This window comes from Balaenoptera borealis (genome assembly GCF_965194805.1).
Source record: "Balaenoptera borealis genome assembly, chromosome: 6".
NCBI lineage: Eukaryota > Metazoa > Chordata > Mammalia > Artiodactyla > Balaenopteridae > Balaenoptera > Balaenoptera borealis.
The window spans coordinates 72646858-72666836 of record NC_138863.1 but is presented as its reverse complement, the minus strand read 5'-3'; the positions used below and the strand labels follow the sequence as shown (position 1 = coordinate 72666836).

Here is a 19979-nt window from a genome sequence, read left to right as displayed (position 1 = left end):
GTGTTTAGTGTAGGAAACCAACAAGCAAAATTACCAGCCAATTTTCTTGAAACTCTAACTGGTAATTGCCCTGGACTTAATGGTATTTACCTTTGATAGGTTAATCCGTGGTGTTTCAACAGATGTTTCCCTTTGCTCAGCTTAGAGAAGTCTCCCTCTGCTTCTCCCTCCACCTACTCCACCCCCACCCCCTTTTCCCCCCAAAAAACCCTCTTTCCTGCAGCGTCTTAAAATGTACCTCTCACCCAGATGTTAGACACAACGTATGTATGCAGTGAGTATAAATTAATTATAATTAATTTAACTGTAGAGATACTAGCAGTAGGTTTACTGAAGCATGAAATTATTGCTTCCTCTCTGATTTTTCCGGGCCCTGTATAGTGTTCAGGCTTTTGAAAGCACTGATTGTTAAATACCAGGAGCGAACTAGTTTTTGTAGTGTCCGAGCATCCGTAGGCACGTGTGAGAGGACAGCACGTCAGCCTGGTCACCTGATCAGCTGGGTGGGCGTCTCCTGGACGCGGTGCTAAGCAGCTGCAGTGTCACTGCTACTCCTATTCCATCCATCTCAGTGGCTGTGATGATACCTTAGAAAGCAGAGGGAGCTGGCAGCTGGTGGCTTGCAGCCCTGCTGAGCAGTGGTCCATTTCAAAGCAGCATATTCATGTTTTAAATAGAGCTCTGGAGTTGCTGGGGCCGCTCTGTTGCTTGCTTCAGAGCTGAAGCTGTGGTGACTGGATATCTGAAAAGAGGCATTCGAAACTCCACTGTCTTCTGCCTCTGTGTCAAACTAGGGCCTTTTTGCAACCCTTTCTTTGGCATGCCCTTCCTAGTCTCTTCTTCTTAAACCTTTCGGTTGCTCCAAGATTATGAACTGGATGTCATGTTTTGACGGGTCAGGGTGGAAAGGCAAATGGGAAACCTTTGGAGGCTGCAGGCGTCTTTGTGCTCTCCGGGGCTGAAGCAGCAGCAGGTCAGGCAGTCGTGGCTCTTCCAGCTCTGAACTGAACCGGCTTGTGGATTGTTCTACCTCAGCCTTCAACATGTGCGTTTATTCACAGTGAGGCGCGCTGAGGAGGGGGGCATTTGCAGAGGCCCGAGTCAGAGTCCCAGGTCCCTGGAAATACATTCCAAGCTCTATTATTAGAGGGAACCAGGGTGATGGTTGTGGTCCTTGTGGCCCTCCGAGAAGTTTCACGTGCCCTGGTTGTGAAGGACCTGGAGAGAAGCTAGAGGTTGCCATTGGATTCCCATAATTTAGGCCCATGTGGAAGTCCTGCATAAGGAGTTAGCTGAATCTTTCTAACAGGAAAGATTTGGGTGGCATGTTGACGTGATGTGTACAGGGTGTGTGAACAGGCTGTGGATATGCACTGAAGAAGCATCAGTGTGTGCTTTTTTAGAGTCAAGGTGTCTGATCTTTCTCCATGGCCTGGGAAGGTGAGTAGGGCATGTGCTTGATTGCCCTTTGGAGGCTGCAGCAAGAGGGGGGACACACCATCACAGAGCCAGGCCACGGAGCCACGCAGGTACCTGTTGAATGAAGGAGTGAGAGGAGGTGGTGCTACCAGTGAGGAAGAAAAGGACCGAGGCCTTAGGAGGGGAAGTAGGAAGGGCCTAGGTCGGGCAGGTGGTCCTGGTCGGTGGTCGGCAGCTGTGTCAGAGCCCGTGGGGTAGCCAGAGGGTTTTCAGCAGGCAGACGGCCCAACTTGACTTCTGTCCCTCCAAAGTTCATTGCACTAATGATTTCACCAGTCCTCAGAAGTCTTAGCCCTGGGAATATGAGTCCCTCTCCCCCATCATTTACCCTCAAATGATACCTGTATTTTACCATCCTGTAAGATAATCATATGTCTAGGATTGTCGGTACTTTATAATTGGACTACTTAACCCACAAACCAAATTAGGTTTAATGTTATTTAGATTTTTCTCATTGTGACCTAGGATGTGTATGTAAATAAGAGGAGGTTCCTTTATTTTTATTTTTTTATTTTTATTTTTTTATTTTTATTTTTTTTAAGCGATCTTTCTCAGTTTCTTCCCAAGAGTTACCACTTTTTTTTTTTAATTAATAGCTACTTTATTTATTTATTTAGCTGTGTTGGGTCTTCCTTTCTGTGCGAGGGCTTTCTCTAGCTGCGGCAAGCAGGGGCCACTCTTCATCACGGTGCGCGGGCCTCTCGCTATCGCGGCCCCTCCCGTTGCGGGGCACACGCTCCAGACGCGCAGACTCAGCAGTTGTGGCTCACGGGCCCAGTTGCTCTGCAGCATGTGGGATCTTCCCAGACCAGGGCTCGAACCCGTGTCCCCTGCATTAGCAGGCAGATTCTCAACCACTGCGCCACCAGGGAAGCCCTATTTTTTTTTTTTTTAAGGCAAAAACATGTACTGTATATTTGCTTGAACGATTTGCTAAGAATTAACAAAATTATTTTGTACTGATTATTTTTATAATTGAACTGATGTATGCTTCAGTTAACGATCCTTAATGCTTTTTAACCGGTAGCTATGTGCTATGAGTCTTATTGATTTGATCAGAGGTAAATGTGATTACTTATTTTTAGAATTAAAAAAATGCATACATAGATGTAATATAGTATAATATGTAGTCTATAATGTATACATAAAAATTTGAAGCTTTCTGATAAAGTCCACTCGGCTACTTTTACCACCAAAAGCTGACTTTTAGGGTTCTGAGCACTGTGGAGTTGTCCGTGCAGAATCTGCTCACTTAGTTAACAAGGTGGGAATTCCAGCAACAGCAGAAAGCTCCCTGGAGCTGCAGAGAAGACAAGTCACCGTGCTGCGTGTTTGCAGTCAGTACGGAAGCTTTACTGAGTGACCCTCAATTGTCAGTTTTCTTCATAAAAATTTTTGGTGAGGTCTGTCTCTTTCCAGGAGTAATGGAGACTTCTGGGAACCATATCAACGTGACTTTGACTCAAGGATGAGGAGCAATTAGTTTTGTCCACTTTTCAGTTAGCGACATTGCCGGAAAAATTAACTGGGGTGGGCAAACAAAACCAAAATCACCCTGAAGTAAATTTTGTTGAAAGCCTGAAATGAGTCGCTTAGTAATTTATAATTTATAGTAGTTTGGGTATGTTATTAAACTCAACTTTGAAGAGACTAAACTTCAGTTTAATATTACAGCGACGAGCTCAACCAAATTGGAAGATCTGAGTTATTTAGACGGACAGAGAAATGCTCCCCTTCGGACATCAATTAGGTTACCATGGCACAATACGGCCAGAGGCAGGGCACAGGAAGTTAAAGGTATTTATCTTTGCATCCGCTGTGATCATGGCTATGATGAGCTCATTCACTAAACACGGGAAGTCTGTGGTAACCAGCATTCAAGCCAGCTGTTTTAAAAACATGCTGTGAAGTGTGTGTGCGAAAAGTTTATCTGTAAGGTGTGCTAGGAGGCCATCCTTAACAGTTTTGGGGCTTCTTCCTTATACTATGTGATTAACTTGCTTCTGGAGTTGAAAAACTATTCTGCAATACGTTGTTTTGAAGTGAGGAGTCCTTTAACACTAGATTTTTTGGTCACCAACACAGAATCGGCTTTGTTACAGTTCCTTGGGCTGTATGGGCCACCTCCCGCTTCTACCCGTAATGCACAGTTGGGTGGCCAATAATCTCACCATAAGGGGCACAGCACCACCACACCCAGATAAGAGCTGGGACTCTGTCTCCACGGAAAATGCATTTCCATTTTATTCCTATAGGAGTGGAAGAAACATGTCTTAAGTACTGTTTCAGATAAACTGCTGAGACATGGTTTGGTCCCTTCACCACTTTCTCTAATCCTCTGTGTGTCTCTCTTGAGTCATGAGAATAACTTAGAAGCATGAAAGGACTAGAAAGTCATTTTAATAGGACCCTTTGTAAGGCCAATAGGGTACGATAAATGAGGTATTAGGAAGTATTACTAGAACCAAACTGGTAATGTTAATACTTCCAGATCCCTTGTGTTGTAAAACCAAAGTCTATGCTCACAGTAACATACAAGCAATGATAAACTGAGTTTTTTAGTGTATAAAATTATGTCATTCTTCTAAAATAATGATCTTTTTTTTTTTTCTAAGCACGATTTGCTCCCTACAAGCCTCAAGACATTTTGTTGAAACCCCTGTTGTTCGAAGTACCGAGCATAACTACAGACTCTGTGTTTGTGGGAAGGGATTGGCTCTTTCACCAGATAGAAGAAAACTTGAGGAACACAGAACTGACAGAAAACAGAGGAGCAGTGGTTGTTGGAAACGTGGGCTTTGGGAAGACGGCGATCATTTCTAAGTTGGTGGCACTGAGCTGCCATGGAAGCCGCATGAGGCAGATTGCTTCCAACAGCCCCAGTTCATCACCGAAAAGTATGTCCATGTTTAACTGCTTGTCTAGTTTATTATATTACTGTAAGATAGATGGAGGAAATTGCTGTTTGGATAGACATAAATTCCCCATTTTCCTCAAGTTGTCCCAGCTGCTGTATCAGGTTTGCGATTGTATGCTGGAGAACTATCAATATTTATCTCTCATGGTCCTCTGCAGCTCTAACCTGGCATGAGGCCAGCCCTCCCTGGTGTTCTCCCAACTGTCAGGCCTGTCCCCCTCTTGATGTGGGCAGTGAGGCCTGATCAGATGCTCTGGGGAATTCAGGGTCCTAAAACTGTGAGTGGGTTAGACTTCTGGCACAGCAAGCCAGAAGGAGTCTGTGCAGAATTCGTTTGCACCCTGTTTTCCACAGCCTTTGTCTTCTATGCCAGATTTACCAAAAGTATAAAAACTAACCTAAAATCAGAAGGAGTAGCCCAAACAGTTGACTATTCTTAGCTTACTTTATATGTAAAAAAAGAAAGTGTCTCTAACATGGTAAACAGGGACAAGTGAGCCAGGAAAGATTTTTTTTTTTTTAACCAAAAGGAATGTAATAAAGGCAACCAGAAACAGCAGTTCTCCCGGGAGGGCACCTGGATGGTGGAAGACAGGGCTGAGAGAGGGAGCCTTAGTATCCCCATGTGGGCCTTTGCATTTGTTACCATGTTCACTCATTACCTGTTAAAATACTCTCTGGGTCCGACCAAGAAATATGTTCAATATTCCACCCTATCCTTGTTGTAAATAATGAAACTAGTCTCTTCGCTGCAGCTTCAGATTCCTCCCAGGATCTTCCTTTCACTCCATTGCTTTCACCAAGTTCTTCTACAAGTGGTATCAATGCAGCTAAATCCCCCCCTGGGTCTGGGTCTGATACTCCTGAGAACCAGAGACCAAGAGAGGACGCAGTGAAATACCTCGCTTCTAAGGTAATCTGCTCCTGCTCTACGGGAGCCTTCCAAAGAGAGAGGTTTGCTGGTTTGCCTTTTGAGAAATGAACTTTAAAAAGGGATCTTAAAACAGAGACAAGAGTTGCTTAATGCGAAAGTGTAGCTTTTGATAAAATTGTGGTGGAGTACGCCAAATAAAAGGTATTAATGACAATTAGTATCTTAGGACACTGGCAGTAGACTTTTATTCCTCCTAAACAGTGGATTGAAAGAGTTCCTCAAAGCAGCCAGAGGTATCATTGCACTTGCCACAAATCCATCCTTATAAGCATGTGTCCTCCTTCATTTCATATGAGAGCAGGAGATTGGGAGCCTTTAACCCAGTGACCCAGGCCTCCACCCCACCTGCACTCTGTTGCCTAGAGCCCTTGGTTACAAGTGTCTTTCTGTCAGATCGGTTTCTTGTGATGTTGTGAGAGGCTTGGCCAATTTTCCCTTCCTAGATTCATGGTCAGTCATGATCCTTCTGAAATTTTCTATCTACTTGACATCTGGCACAGGTTCATAAGCTGCCCTCCTGCATTGAAGCGGTTACACCTCTCATTCCTGGTGAGCCACTTGGGTCTCCTGGGGCAGCAGTGGCGTGAGTTGGTGGAGCTGGAGAACCACCAGGGGTGGACAGCAGTGAGAAGCATCTAGTGAGGAAACCCCCTGGGGTGAGGTTGGTGCAGGGGAACTGAAAGGAATGCTTCTCTGCCCCAGATCCCTTCTCCTCGCTTCTGCTTCCCAGATGAGGGCCGTTCCTCACCTGGCATGGGCAGCCCTGATGCCCTGACCACTGATTCGGGGCAGTCCTCTGGTCATGAACGGGTGATATCTGAGATGAGGGATGTAGTGCAGACTTCAGAGCCACCCCGTGACAGTGATTTTTCAAACCACTTTGTGACCCACAATATGAAATACATGTTACACTAAACACCTGATACTCACACACAGCGTCACACACCCAACTGAAGAAAAAGCATTATAAGACTACACTTATTCTTACATCCTATAAAATTCACTGTATTAAATTAAAAAAAAAAACTTTTATGGCTCCAAATTGGTTTCGTCACCCACTGTTGGATTGCCAGACACCGTGCTAGGTGGGCTGTGGTGCTAGCTCATTGGTGGTCCGTACAAGCTCACAGGTCCTCTTGCGTTGCAGCTGACCTCTGTCCAGGTGAGAGGCAAAGAGCAGTCAGCTTTCCTCTGAGTGTCGATGATAAATTTAATCAAAAACGGAAGTCACGTGGCAGTTCCAAATTGGCCACATCTACTCTTGCCACTTGCTTTTTAAGAGTCTACAGACCAGGAATCGAATCCCAGAAATTCCACTGACTGTCTGTCACCCTGGCGAGGCATTCAAGACTGTGTGTCTGCTGCCCTCACCTCTGAACCGTAGCTAGTGGTTCTCGTCCTACTTACGCAGGGGTTGTAGGATGGAGTGGGACAGCAGTGTCGCAGACCCTTTTGAAAAACATAAAGCACTTTACATGAATATGTTTTGACCTTTTTCACCCCCCTTCCCTGGTACATATATCCCTCCATTCATCCTAGTTTGGGAAAGTCTCAGATTTTTCATTTATCGGCAGTGTGCCTCTCCTCTCAAGACAGTGCCGCATTTGGCACTTTCCTGGGGGTCTCTCTCATGAATAGCCTGTTGCCACTTCAAATCCAAATCCATCCCAACAAAAAGGATCCTCTCAGTGCTTGGGCAGGACCCTCCCTCCTCCTATGTGTCCCTTCACAAGATAGGCAGGAATCTGGTAGTGTCTGATGTTGATCCTTCAAACAGTGTTGCTGTTGAACTTCTCCATGGTGTCGCTGGAGACGGCCCTCCTGCCAGGGAGAGGAAGCAGCTGTGACTTGAGAGCCTGGCTTTCATTGCCACCAATTTTATCTGCTTTTTGGGAGCCGCAAATGAGCTCCTCAAGGAGATGCTGCTGTTTTTGAAAACAGAAATGTAGTGAATATGGTACTTGTGGATGTCGAAAACGTCGGGATTGCTTGGAATTGTTTCAAGCCAGGGTAGGCTTTAAGTCTTATGAATGACTTTTATTAGTTTATATTCAATACAGAGTAACTTGTGCCGATCTTAGTGCCAGTCAAGACGGACTTGTGGCTGCAAGTAAAAGTCGGCCTAAGATTTGCCAGACTTCAGAATTCCTTCCAAAGTAAAGGGATAACTGAATCAATTAAGCTAACTAATGACTCAGTCTTGGGGAACAGAAGCAACGTTTTCTTGTTATCTCGGAGAACGGAAAAATTGCATCCCTGATGGAGAGCCTGCAAGGTGCCGTGTGAAGAGGATGGGGCGTTGCTGACGACTCCGCTTCTTCTGCAGGTCGTGGCCTACCACTACTGCCAGGCCGACAACACCTACACGTGCCTGGTGCCCGAGTTCGTGCATAGCATCGCCGCTCTGCTCTGCCGGTCCCATCAGCTGACCGCCTACCGAGACCTGCTGATAAGGGAGCCCCAGCTCCAGAACATGCTGAGCCTCAGGTCCTGTGTGCAGGACCCGGTGGCCGCTTTCAAGAGGGGTGTGCTGGAGCCACTCGCAAGCCTGCGAAACGGTACCTCCCAGCAGCCATCCGTGTCCTCCCTCTCCCCAGGACAGTCCTCAGAAGCGGGGTGGGCGTCCACTTGACTCTGGGGTACGAGTGAAGTGGGCCCAGGGAGGATTGTGAGTACATCTCTCCTCCCCTTCCTCAGAGCCGTCTCCCCAGGGCTCCTCCTTGCTCCACTCCAGATGGTCTTGTTTTAAATTTTATATCTCTAGTGAGAATTAACTCCGCAGTTGAACATTTCCAAAGTAGCTAATTTGTAACCATAGGTTATTTAGATGACTTGCTCTCTAGAAACCGCTGCCTGCATATGTTGCACTCCTAAGGCGGAGGGGTGTAAGTTGATTGTTTGGGGAACTTGCCAGCATGTTTTTCCAGGGGCCTCTGCTCAGTTGAACCTAAAACTGTTTCTAGAAGTGTCCGTTTGATTTTTTTGCCCTTGAATCTTCTCCACAGTAGGGGCGTTAGTGATATTATGGGCCTTTGACTTTCCATCTTCCCTGTCCCCTTGCTCTTCACCTTTTGAGCTAGTTTACCTGCGTACATAGCACTTCTGCCAGATGGTGCCAGAGAGAGGGAATTGAAACAGATATGTCTTCATTGCTCCTCATCCCTGGGCAGAAAGTTGGCACTAATGGATAGAAAACTAGATTCGGGCTTGGAGGAGTCTGTAAAGCAGAGTTCTCACCTCCATTGGCTGTGTGCCTCGGACAGGATGCTTTGCCCTTTGCGGGTCAGATTTCCTCGCCAGAATCCATCCAGGGAGCTCTAGTGGGGGTGGGGTGGGGGAAACCTAGAGTCTTTGGCAAGTTTCATCTCGGTCCGTGTTGGTTATCTTTGCTGTAGCTCACCCCAGTGACAGGAGTTTTTGAAGAGCTAAGTGTATCATATACATGGGTGAGATTCTGCTAATGTGTGTAATACAGTATGTTTCTGAAAACTGTGTGGTGAGAATTGGTTTTCTTTTGGCTCTGCGCTCTGGTTTTCATTACAAATTTAAGAGAAAATATGCTTCTGTGAAAACCATTTCTTCTGCCACATGTAAACCTTTTTAGTTTTCCCTAACACTTTAAATTGTGCATTAAAATACACTGGGTGGTGCTATCTTATAGAAATGTATAATTTCCTAATTAAAAAAAATTATTTTCTCCTTTAGAGCAGAAAATTCCTGAAGAAGAATACATTATTTTGATAGATGGTTTAAACGAAGCTGAGTTTCATAAACCTGATTATGGAGATACACTTTCTTCATTTATTATCAAGATTATTTCTAAATTCCCTGCCTGGTTGAAGTTGATTGTGACTGTAAGAGCAAATTTTCAGGTAAAAAATAGTTCTCAAATGTCTTTTCAAGACCCCAAACCCCAATTTTACAGTTTTTACAATTACAATTTTAGATTAATACTAACAGCTTAAACTGTTGTAAACCATTTAGCTGCTGAATTGAAAAACTGTATTAGAGCTTTGAAATATTAGTGCACAGAGCTCTAAACAGGCAAAACTCTGACCTTTTTACCCCCAAGGCACATTTATCAAGATGTCAAGTGAGTTCCTTATTATCATCAAGCTGTACTTGTGCTTCTAAAATAGAAGTGTCTCGCCCTGGTTCACCATAACTCAGTTTGGGGGGCTCTTTGAGGTGCCTGGCTAACAGGTCTACCAGAGTTTAAAGTTATTCCTGCTTGTAGTTATTTGTATGGCTTTGCAGTGGGACTTTGTTTTTTGGGTTTGTTTGTTTGTTTGTTTGTTTTAATGAAGGGAAAAGGGAGGGATGAAGGAGAAATATTTTTAAGGCCTATTCTGAATAAAAGTCTAGTTTTTCATAAAACTTAGATATGAGGTAACGCTTGCAGCGAGATGAAGAGTGTGTGTGTTTTTTTAAAATTCTCTTCCTCATTTGTCCCCTCATTTAAACCCTAAAATTATATCGTAACAGCCATTGACTCGTTCCCTCCTATCCATTTTTAGTAAAGACACGAGACATTAGATTCTGATTTTTATCCCTTTTAGGATGATATTTATTTTAAAATAGCATTTGGGTTCTTTCCTTCCTCATTAAAAGTAGAATTAGACCTCATTCGAACTTGGTGTTTGTTTTCACGGACATGTGATTCATACACTTTTCAGTCATTTTTCACCCAGTGAGCAGGATCTGGCAGTCAGCAGCACAGCAGCAGGAGTCCTGTGTTTTACATGCGAGCTGTGGAAGTTTTCAGAGGCTCCGTTAGCATCTGTGTAAAATGGGGGTGGGGGGGGGAATTGTCCTCAGCCTGTCTCCTACAACTGTCACATTCAATGAGGACATGTCCTTAGCTACTTCACAAATGATAGAGGGATTAAAAAAAAAAAAAATCTCATCTCTGCTGTTAGGTGTCAGGACAGTGCTTATCTGTGGGATGGCAAAGGGACACGGGGCTTCTGGGAGCTGGCAATGTTCTTTGTCTACCTGCTGGTCCCACAGGTATATTTGACTTTGTGGAAGTGAATGACACTGTGCAGTTAGGATTTGTGCACCTCTGTGTATCACAATTCAATTTAAAAGTTTACCAAAAAACAGCAACTAAAAAAAAAATAATGACAGTGGGCTCTACGAATGTCCAGCAGCTTTGTTACGGCAGGCTGTCACTGGAGCCCAGCCTGGGGGCAGTTGCAGATGTCGGGTTGGGTTATGCAGCCCCAGTATCTAGTGCACAGCGAAGGATGCCTCTTGTCTGGCCATGGTCTTAGATGTACAGTGTTGGTTCGTGTCTGTCCTTGTTATTATAATCAGTTGCACAGCGTAAAGATGATGGGTATCAGGTCACCTGGGGGCCTCACTGCCCCTTGGCTGGTGCAGCCAGACCGCCGCGGTCTGCTTGAGGCTCTTCCGTCTCACTTGGCTGTGCGTCCCCGGATAAGGACCTCAGGAAAGCCTTTTCTGATTTGATCTCGCATCAGGAATTTCTTTCACATAAGCTTTTTATCTTCAATTTATCCTATTACATGTTTTCATACAAAACAAAGAGTCCCCGTAATCCGTGAAGATCCTCCTTGAAAGGAAACCAGTGGGTCTGGTTTGAAATGCAGCTGACGTGAAAAAGGAACTCTCCGTGGAGTGGCACTGCGCGTCTCATTCTTTTGCAGGAAATCGTCAGCAAGCTGCCGTTCATCAAGCTGTCCTTAGACGACTTCCCAGACAACAAGGACATCCACAGCGACCTGCACGCCTACGTCCAGCACAGGGTCCACAGCAGCCAGGACATCCTCGGCAACATCTCTCTGAACGGCAAGGCCGACGCCGCCCTCATCGGGAAAGTGAGCAGCCACCTGGTGCTGCGGAGCCTCGGCTCCTACCTGTACCTCAAACTCACCTTGGACCTCTTCCAGAGGGGACACCTGGTCATCAAGAGCGCCAGCTACAAGGTGGTGCCCGTGTCGCTGTCCGAGCTCTACCTGCTGCAGTGCAACATGAAGTTCATGACCCAGTCCGCCTTCGAGAGAGCGCTGCCCATTTTAAACGTGGCCCTCGCGTCCCTCCACCCCATGACAGACGAGCAGATCTTCCAGGCGATTAACGCCGGCCACATCCAAGGGGAGCAGGGCTGGGAGGACTTTCAGCAGAGGATGGATGCCCTCTCCTGCTTCCTCATTAAGAGGCGAGACAAAACCCGCATGTTCTGCCACCCGTCCTTCAGGGAGTGGCTCGTGTGGAGGGCAGATGGTGAGAACACGGCCTTCCTGTGTGAACCCAGGTACGACGGGCAGCTCTGTGCAGGGAGTCTGATGTGTGACTGGGGAAGGGATTCCAAACACTAGTTGTGCTCTTTTTTTTTTTTTTTTTTTTTTATTTATTTTATTTTTGGCTGCGTTGGGTCTTTGTTGCTGCAGGCGGGCTTTCTCTAGTTGCGGAGAGCGGGGGCTACTCTTCATTGCAGTGGCTTCTCTTGTTGCGGAGCACGGGCTCCAGAGCGCAGGCTCAGTAGTTGGGGCTCACGGGCTTAGTTGCTCCGTGGCATGTGGTACCTTCCCAGACCAGGGCTCGAACCTGTGTCCCTTGCACTGGCAGGCGGATTCTTAACCGCTGCGCCACCAGGGAAGCCCTAGTTGTGCTCTTTAACAGAAAGACAGTACAGCATGAATAATTCAGGAAGGGTGATGGAAAATTCTCTCTGCTGCTAAACGAAAGCTTCCTTCCTTTAATTGCTAGGATTTTAGGACTCCTCAGTACATGTGGACGAAAGAGAAGCTCGGCAGTGCCCGGGCCATATTTCTCTGGTGATTCTCTTCTAGATCCCTGCCCCCTCGCACAGGGGTCACCCGTGAGAGAGTGTGGCATTAGCTGCAGGGAACAGCCGGCTTCCTTCGACCCTGTTCACGGCTCAGTTTCTTCACCAGAGGGTCTGTGGACTGTCTCGCATCCTCGATGCTGCCACTTCCCACCACCTCTTGAGCTTGTGGCATCTTGTCCCAGAGATCTGATGTGTCTGCGGGCCCAGAAGGGAGCACAGCCATCACATCTGGCCTCCTCGTTTTGTATTTGTGTTCTGCACTGTGTAACAGACTGGGATCTGGGGTGGGGAGGATTCAGGTTCGGAGCTCAGATGCCCCACTTACAAGATGGCGATGGGGCACCTGCATCTGGGGAGTCAGAGGTTCCACTGAGGCTTTGCAGCAGGGCTGGGCCGGGATGCAGGTCTCCTCACCGCCCAGGGGAGGAGACGGGTGGGAAACCTGCCTGCCCTGTGGCATATGGTGCCAGTCAGGGTGAGAGACTGGGGACTTCGAGGTGCGAACGCTCTCAGTAAGGGTGTGTTCATGTCCACCACCTCTGCCTGGCCCTGGCCTTGGCTGGCATCGTTGCTGTCTTTCTTTTTTTTTTTTTTTTGCCTGCGTTGGTTCTTCATTGCTGAGCGCGGGCTATTCTTCGTTGCAGTGTGTGGGCTTCTCATTACGGTGGCTTCTCTTGTTGGGGAGCACGGGCTCTAGGTGCACGGGCTTCAGTAGTTGTGGCACGTGGGCTCTAGAGCGCGGGCTCAGTAGTTGTGGCGCATGGACTTAGTTGCTCCGCGGCATGTGGGATCTTCCCAGACCAGGGCTCGAACCCGTGTCCCCTGCATTGGCAGGCGGATTCTTAACCACTGTGTCACCAGGGAAGTCCATCATTGCTGTCTTGAATGGCTTCTGCCCTCTGTGAGTCAGAATTGCTCCCGGCCCCGGGTAAGAGGTCTGACAAGCTGCTAAACCGTCTGCTTTGGGCTGGACTGGACCTTGGATCAGATGCTGGGGCCAGAGACGAAATGAATACGCACTTGGGAGCCGCACACTCCCTTCCTTCCATGACTGTTGACTTAACATTAACACACTAGGTCTAGCTGCTCTTTTCATGTTGTGGATAAGGTGTTTTCTTAGGCAACACTGGGCTAAGAGTTTCTTATCTTTTGAACCTGCTTTGGGGCTATAAACTGTAACTCACAGGTTATTTAGCCAGACCGTAGTGACTAGGTGAAATGTGTGCTGTGACATGTTTAGCCAAATCAGATCATTTTCTAGGAAGATAGTGAGGTGGAGGCCAGCCTTGCTGACATGAGATAGATGGGCCTGGCTTGGCCTGTGGGCAGAGTCGAGAAGAAGGAGGTGCTGTATGTAGGTCATGCTGAGGTGTTAAGCTTCAGACACTAGGAATGGCGTTGCTCTTAGAGTGGGTAAGAAAGGCAGGGGCGGCCTTGGATTTTAGCAGTTAGAGTTTATGGGGTTGGTGGTGAGGTTCTGAGGCAGGTGGGGTCTAAACGGTTGGAGGAGAGGTTGGAGTTGAAGATCTGGCATCATTGACAGAGAGGCAACGGTGGGATGTAGTGAGGAAGTGCAGTGAGAGGAAAGGGAGCTCTGGACTTCTGGGACAAGGAGAAGGATTTCAGGGAAGGAGGTGAGGGGAGTATGTGCTGTCAAGAAGTGAAGGAAGGTGAGGATGAAGGGGAAGCCATTGGCTTTTCATTGTGGGAGGAGGGCCCTAGATCCTTCGGAGATTCCTTCCATTGGGTTGTGAGGCGTGAAAGAGGAGAGAGCCAACATCCTGGCATGGGAAGTGGAAGGGTAGAGAGGTTTCGGGTAGCTTGAGGGTGGGGAGGGGTATTGGTGTATGTTTTTAACAACGCAGGGGATTGGGACGTTGTTGGAAGCATTGAGACAGCATGGGGAAACACAATCAGTGAAGAGGGAGAAATTGGAAGCACAAGGGAACGGGGTCAGCTAGCCTCCTCTGGCTCCCGTTGAGTCCGTTCACAGTGCCGTTCCAGCTGGATTTCGTCTTGTTGACGTGTGTCTCCAGTCCAGTTGCTGAGAGCTCCTCAGGGCAAGGACCTCGCATTGTTTCCTGTGGGATCCCCATTATTAAGCCATGATGCTGGCTATAGGGGGATGTTAACGCACAAATGAATGAATGAAAAACCGGGTTACGCTGATGAAGAGCATCACAGGCGCTCACGTTGCACAGCCTGTGGTCAAATTCTGCTCAGTCGTTACCACCTGTTTGATCTCGGGCACATCGTTTACCTGTCCAGGCCTCTGTTTCCCCATGCAAACAAATTGGGGGTCATAAGACGTAGTGATTCACAGGGTCGAACAAGTTAATGAAATAATTTAGTTAACTTTCTGCATCTGGCACATAGTAAAAGCTTGTTATGTATAAGCTTCAGAAAATGAACAGACTCGTAAGTGCAGGTAGACTTAGAAGGGGGCACATGATCCCAGGGCCAGGAAAGAAGGACGTCAAGGCAGATGGGATGTAGAGGAGTGCAGGTGCCCCGTGACTGCCTGGTGAATTGTCTCCTCAGGGAGGTGGGAAGCCACGTGCTTAGCTGAGAGCACTGGACGCCTTTGGCCCAGCCACTGAGGGCTGCGTGGTGGTCACCCACAAGGGCCAGCCAGCCACAGTACTTGGCATGTCCTGGTGGTGGATGCAGGTGGCGTGGCCACGGAGCCGGCAGACTGGGAGACTGAGGATGGCTGAGCCCGTGGGTGGGAGAGTGGCCCTGACTAGAGTGATGTGGGACTAGCCCATGGGTAGGGACCACGGAGGGCATGGAGCAGTGGAAGGTGGCAGAGAGTGTTTTCCACGGGAGCAAGGGAGGCTCTCATCTGAGAGGGGAAATCGAAGCTTGAGGTCTGGGAGGTAGTGTGTGGGAGGGAGCACAGGGCATGTGCTCTAGACCCTGACAGGACACGAGGCAGGACACTCAGTGGCAGTGTGGTCTTAAATGTCATGCCTTCCCCTGCAGGATAAAAAGCAATCTCGTGGTTTCCACTGCCCTGATTTCCTCGTCTGTAACATGATTTATACTTGATTTGAGAAACAGGCAAGCATCTGGATAGATAAATATGATTTAAATGATGAATGCTTTTAATCCTCTAGATCAGCGACTACTAGAAAACACATTTAGAAGAATGCTTTTCTTTTTCACAGTTTATCTTTTCCTCCACAACTAGCTGCTTTTCCTCAGCAAAACAGTACTTCAACGTTTGTCAGGTTAATAGAAATAAAAATAATTCACCCTGCACAGAGGTCACTGCTGTGACCTTGTAGTAAGCAGCCAGCCCTTAGCATCTTTTCCAAACAGATTGGCTCAGACAAAGTCATGGAGTCCACAGGAGACAGAATGACTCCTACAGATGTAGAGGGGAAAATGGGTAGGATGGCTTCTTCACGAGAGGGTTAGTTGGGGGATTAATTGGTGGTGTCAGTTGAATGTCTACCCTGTGCCCAGAGGCAGCAAACCTACTCATACAGCTTAGCTTTTTTACCCCTACAAGGAAGGATCTGTGTTCCATTCAAGCCTAGAATTCTAGGTGTTTCTGATCATGAGCTCTTGCTGTACATGGCCTGGTTTTTCTTTACCTTCCATTGTGAGGCCTTGGCCTTTGGCCCAGGTCTGTCCCCAGTGGTGACTGTACTGGGGGGAGGCCTGAATGTCAGGTCCAGTGATGATTCTGATCCATTTGTCCACTTGCACATCTGTCCTTCGTCCATCCATCCATCCATCCAAGAAATGCGTATTTGCGTTCATACTGAGTCTTGGGCATTTGCTAGGTTTTGTGGCTATAGCTGTGACTTAGACAAGACCCTTAGTCACATGGAGTTTACATTTTTGTGACAGACATAAATCAACAAATAAACGGATGAGAGAGTGATGGAGGATGAACAGGGGGCGGGTGGTTGCATCGACAAAGACCTGCCCTGTCCAGAGGCTTCTCTCTGAGTCACTCCACAGAGATAGAGGAATCCTGAGAAAGCCCTTAAAATGACTCGAGGAATAAACAGCAGTGACCATCTGTGAAGAAGCAGCTTTCCACCCGTTTTGTGTGGTGACGCTGAAGCACCAGGAGAACAGTTCAGGGGTCGAGGGGCGATATTCGCCCCGAGGGCCTGCAGAGAGATGGACTCGGGTCTTTGGTTACCAACCTGTGTGTTTCTCGTCCTAGGAACGGGCATGCTCTCCTGGCATTCATGTTCTCGAGACAGGAGGGCAAGCTGAACCGCCAGCAGACCATGGAGCTCGGCCATCACATCCTGAAGGCACACATTTTCAAGGTGAGACCCCCACCACTGCAGGCAGCAGCCCTCCGTGAGCCTCATTCCCAGCCCAGCCGCTTCCCTGAAAGTAATCGTTGTTCTCACTCAAGTGTGTATCTACTGCTGTGATTAAATTTTACTTTTTCCCTCTCTAAATCTTTTCTTTTCACTTAAAGGTTCCACTTCATTCATTCCCTTTGCTTCCTTGTTATTTAGTTGTTGAAGAACCAGATTTCGTGACCTGTGTCGTTTCTTTCATACCACCTGGATTTTCTGATTGTGTCCTTATTTCTTGTGGCCTTCGTTAACATGTTCCTCTTTCCTCTGGATATTTTATCATTTGGTATTTATATCGAGCGGCTTAATCAGGTTCAGGTTTGATCCCCATCCTCTCTGCCCCACTGGGTGTCACAATTACTTTATACAGGTAAACCTTGTTTTATTGCACTTTGCTTTATTGTGCTTTGCAAATTTTTTTTTTTTTTACAAATTGAAGGTCTGTGGCAACCCTGCATTGAGCTGGACTTTCGGGACCATTTTTCCAACAGCATTTGCTTACTTCATGTCTCTGTGTCACATTTTGGAAATTCTTGCAATATTTCTAACTTTTTCATCATTACTTGTGGTGGTGATATGTGATCAGTGATCTTTGATGTTACTACTATGACTTACTGAAGTCTCAGATGATTAGCGTTTTTTAGCAATAAAGTATTTTTAAATTAAGGTATGCACATTTTTTTGGACAATGCTATTGCACACTGAATAGACTACAGTATAGCGTAAACATAACTTTCACATGCACCAGGAAACCAAAAAAATTGCATGACTCGGTTTATTGCTGTGGTCTGGAACCAGACCCACAGTATCTTCGAGGTCTGCCTGTTAGAGTCAAAACGCTCTGTAAGTCTGTATAAGGTTTCTAGTGTCAGGATGCATAGGATGTGTGCTTGGTGTGATGCCATTGGCCACGACTGGTCTCTTCCTTCATTAGGGGTTCCAGATGGTGATAGTCTAACATTTATTCTTCCTTTAATTGATTGGAGAACCTCTGTAAAGAGAGACTTTCTCCTCATCTGCCCCCCCTTTCCCCAGGCGTACAGTTGACGTAGGCTAGTTCCTCAACCCTTGGCTTTAGGGCGGGAAGGCTCACAGGTTCAGGCCTTTTCTGTGTGCACAGCCTTTGCCCCGCGTTCAGCAGGGACCCGCGCCCTCCCGGGCACACCCGCTTTCAGACCCACACTGCAGGTGGGAAGGGAGACCTTGAAGCTGATTTGTCGCTGTTGCTTCCAGGGCCTCAGCAAGAAGACTGGAATCTCTTCAAGCCATCTGCAAGCCCTGTGGATTGGGTACAGCACCGAGGGGCTGTCTGCCGCCCTGGCCTCCCTCAGGAATCTCTACACTCCCAATGTGAAGGTAAGCGACCCTCTGCCAGGGGGGCCAGAGCCCCCTGCCCCCCGGCCGCTGTTGCTCCAACAGTCCCGCTCTCCCCAGCACTGGCTGGTGGCCAGAGAAGGCTGGGACGCTACTACTAAAGATGCTGTTTCCCGAGGGAAAGCACACAGACTTGAACGCTCTATTGCCGGTTCTCCTCTACAAGTTTAGCTTTCACTGGGGCAGGAAGATGTGGGTGGTCAGGGGCTGCTATGTGAGCATGTGGTGACTGTTTCAGAGTGGAGGAGATAAGGGAAGCAATTCACAAAGGAAACCAAAGGTCAGAGGAAACCCTGGTCAGATATCCAGGAAAAATGGACTTTTAAGGCATCCTGGTTTCGAATCTGGACTATCTCTTTATGGTTCATAGGAAATTAAGCACTAATGAGTAACACAAAGTGGTGGGCACACAGAGGGAAACTGTTACTAAAGGTTTTGTGCACATGTGTATTCATGACCACGGAAAGTGTATCAGGGTCTGCCCGCCGCTGAGCCAAGAGTTTCCTCGCTCTTGGTCAGAGGCTATCATGTCACAATATTCTGCTGAGCTTTTTAGGATAGATCTTCCCTCCTCATTTAGTGCAGTCTAAGAATCTGCAGCACACAGAGGCCGAGTATCTGTTAAGGCAACAAAGAGGAGTTAACTCCCACGAAGAGCGTGGAAATTACTGTCTTATATCAGTTTACAACCATCTTTCCCAGAGCAAAGTAAGATGAGATCATAAGTGTCTTCACATGTTAGATTTCTCACCTGTTTGATGCATCTGCTAGACTCCAGGCCTTTCAGCCCCAGGCCCTGACCTGCCCGGCTGCCTTCAAAAGCTCTGACATCGTTTCCCAAGGAGTCACGTTCTCCCCTTCAGTCACCTCCATGAGAAGTCATACCTAAGTCATACTTAGTAGCACAAAGGTGTCCTGACATGGTCGCAGTGTGGTCAAGGGAAGCCCTGGAAGTTTCCAGGAATCTGTCTTCTACTTCTCCTCACTTTGGTTCGTCAAATCCACCTGGGAAGGGGGTCACATGCCCCAGAGATGGTGCCGTGGAGGACACCTGGGGGCCACTCCCGGGGGACTTCTGTGCCTCTCCTCCCCTGCTGTCAGTACGTCCCACCCTCAGCACCTACACCGTGGGTGTGTGTCTGGGGATCAGGGCCTTACAGAGCATTTCCTGTGTCTGGTGATGTGAACTCTCCTCCCTCTTCTCCCTTTCTTGCCTTCCTGGTGTATAGTGGTCCCTCAGATCAGTTCCAGGACCTCCCACAGATACCAAAATCCAAGGATGCTCAAGTCCCGTATATAAAGTGGCGCAGTATTTGAATATAACCTGCGCACATCCTCCCGTATACTTTATTTTTTTGGCCACGCCTTGCGACATGTGGGATCTTAGTTACTTGACCAGAGATCAAACCCGCGCTCCCTGTGGTGGAAGCGCAGTGTTAACCACTGGACTGCTGGGAAAGTCCCATTTTTTGCCCCCCTCCAGTATACTTTAAATCATCTCTAGAGTACTTATAATACCTAGCACAATGTAAAGGCTATGTCAATAGTTGCTGGCACACAGAAAATTCAAGTTTTGCTTTTTGGAGCTTTGTGGAAATTTTTGTTTTCGAATATTTTCAGTCTGCTGTTGGTTGAATCCACAGATGCAGAACCTACTGATACAGAGGGCAGGCTGTATTTATTTTCTTTCGCTTTTTTTTTTTTCAACTGAAATATAATTGACAGATAGCATTACATCTCAGATGTACAACCTAACGATGTGTTATTCGTTTGGATTGTGAAATGATTACCACAAAAGGTCTAGTTAACAGCTATCACCACATATGGTTATAAATTTTTTCTTGCGATGAAAACTTAAGATCTGCTCTCTTAGCAACTTTGAAATATATAATACAGTATTATTAACTGTAGTCCCTGTGGTGTACATTACATCTCCGCCTGCTGGTGTATAGAAGGGAGGAGCCTGGGTGTCAGGAAGGACCTAGCGGTGCTCTGACCCTGGGGCAGCTCACCCACAGCCCTGCTGCCCAGTGCAGAGCTTGGGTGTTGGTTAGAGAAAGGCCACCACCCCCTGGTGGGTTCGGACAAGGTCTTTTGCAAATAGAAAAGTGCAGGTGGGCTCAG

General features: G+C 47.3%; 1 protein-coding gene across 6 annotated transcripts in view; it reads left to right on the top strand.

Moving 5' to 3' along the window:
- TANC1 (tetratricopeptide repeat, ankyrin repeat and coiled-coil containing 1) overlaps window positions 1-19979 on the top strand; it is a 239500-nt gene that overhangs the window by 178693 nt on the left and 40828 nt on the right. For all 6 annotated transcript variants that reach the window (XM_082395219.1, XM_082395220.1, XM_082395218.1 and 3 more), the window contains 8 exons: window positions 3154-3276; window positions 4095-4376; window positions 5152-5309; window positions 7657-7888; window positions 9036-9202; window positions 11003-11610; window positions 16334-16442; window positions 17715-17837. In XM_082395219.1, coding sequence (XP_082251345.1) covers window positions 3154-3276; window positions 4095-4376; window positions 5152-5309; window positions 7657-7888; window positions 9036-9202; window positions 11003-11610; window positions 16334-16442; window positions 17715-17837 — 1802 coding nt within the window. The remainder of the gene's footprint in view (window positions 1-3153; window positions 3277-4094; window positions 4377-5151; window positions 5310-7656; window positions 7889-9035; window positions 9203-11002; window positions 11611-16333; window positions 16443-17714; window positions 17838-19979) is intronic.